General features: G+C 47.3%; 1 protein-coding gene across 1 annotated transcript; it reads right to left on the bottom strand.

Annotated features, from left to right (window-relative positions):
* Positions 1–212: 212 nt before the first annotated feature.
* Positions 213–5,844, bottom strand: LRAT (lecithin retinol acyltransferase). Its single transcript, XM_015860953.2, has 2 exons — positions 4,906–5,844; positions 213–4,535 (listed from the first exon to the last, which is right to left on the bottom strand). Exons 1-2 carry the CDS (start codon positions 5,449–5,451, stop codon positions 4,383–4,385), a joined length of 699 nt encoding a protein of 232 aa, XP_015716439.1. The 5' UTR covers positions 5,452–5,844; the 3' UTR covers positions 213–4,382.
* Between the last annotated feature and the right edge of the window lie 2,344 nt (positions 5,845–8,188).

Below are 8,188 nucleotides of genomic sequence, written 5' to 3'. Positions count from 1 at the left end.
AGAGCATTATGTGGCTTGGCAAGTTTAGCAGAGTATAACCCTTCATTTGCTTGTAATTCTTAATTATATGAAGCAGTATATCTACTTAGCCTCACAGAAAACTCTGGTTTCACAGGGAATGAAGTTGCCTTCTGGTAAGGAACTGTACATCTGCTATGTTCTATGCAAGAAACACACAATCTTATGCAAGTTAACCAAGTCTTGCAGCTGGCAAGAAGACAGGAAGACGTTTATTCTCCCAGTTATAGACACAGGAAAGACATTTGTGGCTTAGAAGCTATAGGAGAATTAGAAGAAGAAACTAAAGGCAATAGTTAGGTACAACAGGTATCTGAATACAAAAAGAATGCTACAGCATTTGTTCTTGCCTCATGGCATCTGCCATCTGCTGGAGGCAGTCCAAGAAGGTGCTAGGAAGAGGCTCCCCCGCCTCTCCAGAAGCGCTGTAGCTTTCACATTTTGGCAAACCTTATAAAACGTTATTGCTGTTTCCACTCCTGCACTGCTCAGTCAGGAAGGAACCTAAGGGTTTGAGTGACAAATGGGAAAAGACAGCTATACCTTCAAACTCTGGCTGGGCTAATCAATGAAGAATTGATTAATAACAGAAAAGGAAATCTAAAGCTACGAGGCACCTCACAAACGTGGCACTGTGTCTTGTGACACAGAATCAAAACATAAATCAGTTTTGCTACAGAGAACTGCTGCACTCAGATCGGTGTAAGTACGATTTAAGCTTTCCCACAGCCTGTGTTCTCAGCACCATCCCCTAATGCTCCTGTGACCAGAAGTGAAGCTATGTCACAATATACGACAGAAATCTGAGTTTTAAGAACATTTTCCAAAAACCAGCGCTCAACTATTTATATTCCTATAGTAGAACACGTGTTCTGTTCTATAAGCGCAGTATCCTGAAGGATTTCCATACGGCTTACAGGAAAGCGCAATCCACTACAGCAAAGGGCCTCAAACAAGCATGCTGTAGCATCTTCATTTCAGACCAGTCAGCCCATTCAGGACAATTAAGTGCTTACAGGGATCGTGCTGAGCTATTATTTCAAAGCCAGGAGTCAATGGCTCCGAGAATCACCTGAGAACTTTTTTCATTTCAATGGAAAAAGGTGATGCGAACTAATGAGTGTCTAACACAGTTCTGTATCATTCAGTAGCGCGTGACTATTTAATATGAGGACACGCAGCTAGTAATGCTGTACCATATCACTTGTAGAGATGACAGTACTGGTGTTTCTTGTAGCTGCAGCTTGCTTTCTAAAACCTGGCTGCATGACATCAAGTCACACAGCAGTTTTAACTCCGTTCCCCATCCCTTCAGATTTTAATAAGCAATGCTGTTTGTGCTTTCATTAAGAGCCTCAGTGGTATATGTAGCATTCTCCTCCAGCACAGGAGGACCCAGAGGTGAAATCAAGCAGCAGATGACTACTCACCCACAAAATGAGTAATCGGTTATGTTCCAAGCGAAAATAAATACAGACAGAAAGCTCAGTGTTCTAATGTCTTCGTTTAGGAACCTTTCCCCCTGTTTTAAACACAGGTTTTGTAAAAACATCTCGAGCCTCGTGAATGCTCATTTAATTTGTGTTTTCTTTGGAAAGGCCAAAGCGAAACATCTCTCCTGTTCACTTGGTGTCCTCACTACGTGCATTTCCCAGCGGCGCAGGGCAGTGGTTACACCCCTCCATTACACATTCACATTTAACCACACAGCTTCCCAGAACAGCCCCACCGCTCAAATGACCTGCAGCTCTAGATTTACGCTCCCTGTCACCACCACTTAACAGTCATCAGTGAACAATGTCTCTTCGAAACGCACCAGCTTTCCCAACAGATGAACTGCTCCGCAGTTTTCCACGCTTTCTCTTACAACTGGCTCCTTCATTTCAGCAGCGTCGTGCCTGAGCTCAAGGCTGAAACTCAAGGCTTAATCTTGGGGAAGCGCTTATTTTTACTCAACTCATTACAGAAAAGAAGACACTGACATTTACCAAAATACTTCAGTGCGTAACCACAACCTGCTGAGCTGAACGTGAGAATTCATGCCTGCTAGTTCTACTTTTCCCTTAGTGCATGACTTACCTGACTTGTGTCTGACTTCCACAAAATCTCTGTGTCTCTTACAATTGCCATCAGCAGGAAAACCTCCTCACCACACAGCTGGATTTCTCTTCCTTCACCTATGCTATTCCTCATCTCTGAGGTAAAGCTACAGCCCCACAGTCTGCACTGTTTCGTAGTATTCCGTAAGCTTCTTAAAACTTGACAATTTGAAGGGCAAATCTCTAATACTAATATTAGATAACTGCAAGAAGCTGGTTTCATTTCTTTCATTGAGATGCTTATCAGAATCCCAGTGCAGTGCCATGGGTTAATCTGGGTGCTTCCTGTGCAACACAAGGCAGAGCATTGGGCCTTTGGTACAGAACCTAGAGCAGGGATGTTTCTCCACCTTCCAACAATCCCTCTTATGATGTGGTTACTGGTCATGACCCCACTGCGAATGGGGTCATTATATAAGCGAATCATAAGAATTACTGGAATTCTTATAAAACCCCTGTAAATAAAGGGTGAAAGAAAAGCACACTTGTAATCAAACACTATATAAGTGCATGTTAATGGCCCATTCAGTGACCTACTGGGACACATCGGAGAAATGCTATAACATTATACTCCATATCAAGAGACATTTTCAAATGAATAAATTCTATTTATATAGTTACAATAGTGACTGGTGACTACAGTTCATTACCTTATGCACAGCGAATACAAAAAGCTCCTTGGAATTGATGTAAATATTACTGACATGTACTCTATGAAAAAGCAACTCACGTTTATTAAAAAAAAACACCTTAACTTGGAAAGTTTACTAAACACAGTTACGTGGAGCATCTCAGTCTTTGAAAGCAGAACAGAAACTTTGCAAGGACCTGACAGTAATCAATATACAACTTCTTTGGAGCTGGGCTGCAGACTGGAAGTGCAGAATGCTGAAACCCACGCTCAGTTGATGACAGCAATAGTGCTGCTGTTTCCTATGAGACTGGAATTTCACTCTAGTCTTTGCATACTTTGTCAGTTATAGTGAAGCAGCCAGAGAGGAAAGATGATTAGGGAGCATCATTGTGTTTGCCTTTGACTAGAAAGGGAGGCAGGCACACTGTGCTGTCACCTAAGTGCGTGTAGAGCAAGACATTCCAGAAGCTGAATGATATCCTTGCACACTTTAAGACACTGCTGAGGAGGAAAAAAAGCAAAAAATAAAAGAAAAAGTATCTTCTAGCACTGAAATCATTGGCAAGATAACATGATTTCCAATTGAGCTTTACACAGTCTTGATCAACAGAAAGGATGCAACATTGGAGATGGAATGTTATTAGCTGGTTTGCCACTGGGTACTTATTTGCAAGAGATGAGCATAGAAAGACATCTTCCTTCACAGTGGCTGCAGGAACCACACCAATGAATGCTGATGCCTTACAACACCCACGTAGCTCTAATTACTGTGGGAAAGAAAGAGCTAAATAAATACGCATTCATTTTCCTCCCCCTCCATGCCATGTGCCCTGCAAGTCTAGAAACCCATGACATCTGCATGTCAGAAAGCAAACTGTTTTCCTCCTGTACTGCCTAGAAGCTCTCTGCAGCCATTTGCATTAGCCATACCCTCCGCTATTAGCAGCAAAGAAAATGCCAAGGGATCTCAGACTTTCTGTACCACCAACCCGATCAGAAAATTGCTGAGCATGCTTTTTTTTTTGCTGTTTATTGATATGAATGAGACACCTGTGGCCATTTCCCAGGAGGGAACTCAATGCTAATCTGGCCAGATGTGTTACTACAGCACAGCACCCAGGCAAGGGCCACCTTTTCTTTTTTCTCGGCTATCAAAAATGCTCAGCTTACCTGACTGCATCTTCGCAAAAGGACATTTCAGGAACAGAGACAGTAACTCAGGAACATTAATGATATCTACCAAAGTACAAAGTAATTCTGAATACCCATCGCTGTGTGGTACTCAATCATCTATTTTTATTAATAGCTGTAGCACCCAGGCACGCAGCTAGGAGATAAAAGAACATGAAGGGCATGAGCAGAATCACTTAAGGCTAAAGGCATGCAGCAGAACTGCATCACACCCCTACGCTTTCATTATTTTAAAGGTGTGTGAAAATGTATTGAGATTTTCAGGAAATCTATTATTTGGCTTACACAGTAAGCTATACCTTGTGCACTGTGTTCTAGACAGAGTCGCATTTGAAAGTGGCACACAAGGTTAAGTAACTTTACACAGCGCCAGCAAGTAATTTGTGCTCTCATAAATACAGTAGTGTACATCCTATATACAAACAGTTGCGGGCGGGCTGTTAGCCAGCCATCCACAGAATGAAGGTAATGAAGATCGTGGGGAGTGTGGTGGAGGGTGCCAGACCGAGGCAGATGATGGATGCTAAGCCCACGAGCACTGAAGCAAGAACGCTCCTCTGGTCACGAAGGATCATCTTGACAGTCTCACAGAACTGCAGGAAAAAAATAAAAGAAGAACGAAAGAGTAAATCGTCAGGGTTAAGGAGCAAAGTGTTGAGATGACAGCTGGGATCGCTGCTTTCTCTGGTACAGAGGGGGCTGCTGGTGCCACAGCGCTCACATGTTGTGTGAGAGCCTGCAGCCCGCAACTCCGTCACCACGGAGCTTTAGCTAATGTCGTTAATCAGAACTGAGCCCCGTTTCCAGCCAGCGGAGCTGAGGCCGCATCGTGTCCCGCAGCCCAGCACTGGAGTAACGCGGGGCAGCGCACCCGCAGCCTGCCAGCTCTCAGCGGCACTTCTGACTTCGGGAGCCGGGGATTCGCTTGGGAGATGCTCCCTCCGCCCCTCCCCAGGGCTGTACCTTGTCGGTCTGGAAGCTGACCGGAGCTCCGTAGCGGCAGTAGGTGACGAAGTGCTCGCAGTTGTTCCAGAGCAGGCTGTACGCTGTGGCGCCCACCAGCTTCTCTGCCCGACGGGCGGCCTCCTCGCTGCCCAGCACCTGGTCCTTGAACAGCCGGTCCATGTGGTTGACCAGGATGCTGCCGCCATAGGCAAAGTCCTCCACCGTGTCCACGCGGATGCTGGCCGTCTTGGTGATGACTCCCAGGATGAGCCGCTTGTTGGTCACCACCCGCTGGATCTGCCGGCGGTCGTCAGTGAAGGCGGGCAGGATGTCAGGCATCAGGTGGGCGACACGGTTCTCACCCAGGTAGATGCCGAAGTGGATAAACAGGGTGCGCGGCACCTCCAGCAGGTCACCCCGCCTGAAGCAGCTCGTGTCGTAGTAGCCGGAGGCGGCCGGTGGCGGCTCCCCGCCCTCGGTGCCCGCCGGCAGCGCCCGGACGTGGACAAAAAGCAGCAGCTTCTCCAGCAGCAGCGAGGCCGCCTGCGGCACCGACTTCTTCATGACCGGCCGGGCCAAGGACGGGAAGAAACCGGGGAGCCGCCGAACGGCCCCGCTTTTCTAGGCGGCCGGCCGGGGCGGGGCGGGCACACGGGCCGCCCCATCGGCTGCGTGCGGGGAGCGCCCGCCCCGCTCCAGCGGGGAATGCCGCCCGCAGCCGGGACCGGAACGGGGGAACCAGTCCCCGTCACGATCCAGCTCGGCCCGAAGGGCTCAGAAAGAACGTGAAGAAAGGAAAGGGGCATCGCCGTGCGTTTTGTTTCACGCTAATCCATTATGTGAATGGCTAACTCCTGGCAACGATGCCTACAAAAGAGCGGCTCTCACCGGCCAACAAAGCCGACCCGTCTACAGGGTTCGGTAGCCGAGCCGCTTCCCGCCCGCAGGGCTGCGGGATGATGGATGGGGCCGGCATTCATGGCACCTGGGAGATGACAGGGCCCGTCCGTGCCTCAGCTCCCTGCCCGCCGCCTTTGTGCTGCCGCTTTCGCCTCTCTGCACGCCAGGCGCTGAGCAATAGGGGCAGAAGCGCCGGGTGAGGGGCAGGTTGTTGGAACGTCCGCACTCAACGCCGGGTTCCCAGCGGCTCTTCCCTGCAGGTTGTGAGCACACTTGTGGTTGCCGCACAGCCAAGTGCAAGGGAAGCTGAGTAACATTTGGCACCTCGCCACGGGCAAAGAGATGTGAAAGAGCAAGTTATTTTTCCTACGAAATTACTTTCAAACCGAGAGCCTGGGGACCACGGACAGGAAGCCCAGAAGAACCTCAAGCTGTGGGACTCCTTTGGTTGCTCCAGGAGAAAGGGCTCAACATCCCTTCGCTTTCCAATGCAGAACAGCTCTGGTACGAAGGGCAAGGCCCACCATGACACGTACCCAGCCAAGGTTCAAGGGAGGTTCCCACACACAAGAACTATCAGGCTTATCGCTGACATGAAGCAGTTTTTCCACCACTCCTCAGTGACGCCAACACGTTATGAGAACACACTGCCCTCCCCATTCCTCCTGCTCCAAGCAGGGAGCTTCCTGAGGAGCCCAAGATTGTTCTCAGCTTGTTTCACCTACACAGATGTCCCCAGGAACCTCCTTCAGCCTCTAAGCACAGAGCAGGGCTCCAGCTCTGCTTGCCAATGCGATCAGGCACTTGGGATTTTCTCTGAAGAGTCTCAGCCAAACTTTTTATGCAACAAAGGCTTAGCTCTCTCCAGTCAGTTACAAAGAAGGAAATACCCTGTAGATGCAGCTCACGGTGCTGGTATGAACCAGTGGATTAGCAACAAGTCACATAATTACATAAAATCTTTCAAATCCAGATGTTTCGATACACCTAGAAAGGTTGATGCATTTGCTCACAGCTATTAGTAAATAAAAACATGGGCAAGGAGCTTTATGAACTTTTAATTGGTGCATTTTTAAGGGACTGGAGAAAGGGTGCAGGTTAAAAACACATCATGGGGCTGGTCCAGAGATGGAACACTGTGACACAGCCAGAGGTTTTCAGAGACTCGAAGTCCTGGCACAGAATCATTCATCTCTCTCTCCTAGAAGCATAAACCTTCCATCTCGAGGCTCCCACCATCCAGCCCTACCGTCTCAAGGTTCCCTCTTCTCAGAACTGCTAAGGGCCTGGATGGTCTCTTTTGAAGCAAATGTAATCCTTCACAGCTACAGGTCAGGTCTCTCTTCTACTCAGCACAAGAAAGGAATTCAGCTGAACCCCCCCAACAGAAACAGACATTTCCTATCTGGATCTTTTACTTGGAGACATCCTTTGTTTGCCTTCTTAATATCCATGAGCTTTAATCCCCTAAATCCCCATTTCAAGTAAATCCAGAGAAAAAGCAAGGATGAAACCGAAGAAGAAGAATCGCAATGAGGAGACTCAAAGTCTTACCACGGGGAAGGGTTTCAAAGGAGTAATGTGACAGGTGTGACATTATGCAGTGGTCATTTCCTCATACCCTCATACCAAAGCACTAACAAACTTTGACTCTACCTCCCCCTAAAATCACTCAGTGTCAGAGTCTGAAACCCCACAGGAATAAGCACAAAAGGCATCACACAGATGACAGATCTGTGGAACTGCTTCACTCCGTACTCACCTCACATACATCGTGGCAGCAAGTGAAATCTACCTTGATAACACTGCTTTGAAACTGCAAAGCATTCCATACAATAACAAACTCAGTTCTGAAATAAACTCTTCAGATTCTGGAACAGCAAACCTACAGGTCAGCAACAGTCAGCCATCTTTCTCAAACTGCCACCATGCAAAACCAGATTCAAAAGGTATAATTCTTTTTTCCCTCTGCTGAAAAGAGGGGAAAAAAACCCCAAAATATGTTGTGCATGAAAACTGTTTTGTCAGAGATGGCCAAACACAAAGCATACTTTGTGCCTCAGACTAAGCCTCCAGTTACTTCTTTCCCATCTTCCTGGATCACTTCTGTGTAATAACTTGTAGAACTTTAATAGACTGAATTGCCTCAATGCTGGCAAGATCACTTTGACATATGAAATATGATGCAGCAAATAAAGTGCTTGTTTGGACTATTACCTGCTATGGAATAATTATTTCATGACAGACCCCATGATTTGCCTTTGGGAGATGCAGTAATAAAGCTGAAGGAGGTGAAAGAATGCAGCGTCTGTTCTGTATTGCAGATGAGCCACAGCACAAAAAATATTCCCAGGTAAGAGGCATTAGCCAGTTTCCATTACACTAAAAACCCAGTACATTA

Source organism: Coturnix japonica, chromosome 4 (genome assembly GCF_001577835.2).
Source record: "Coturnix japonica isolate 7356 chromosome 4, Coturnix japonica 2.1, whole genome shotgun sequence".
Classification (NCBI taxonomy): Eukaryota; Metazoa; Chordata; class Aves; order Galliformes; family Phasianidae; genus Coturnix; species Coturnix japonica.
The sequence above is the reverse complement of the archived record's forward strand: the minus strand, read 5'-3'. Positions and strand labels throughout refer to the sequence as shown.

What these genes read in the sequence shown, in the direction of transcription:
- LRAT (XM_015860953.2), bottom strand. Translation starts at nt 5,451, where the DNA reads ATGAAGAAGTCGGTGCCGCAGGCGGCCTCGCTGCTGCTGGAGAAGCTG. An exon ending in TCAGCTTCCAGACCGACAAG is followed by an intron (nt 4,536 to 4,905) that starts GTACAGCCCTGG and finishes TTTTTCCTGCAG; the next exon opens with TTCTGTGAGACTGTCAAGAT.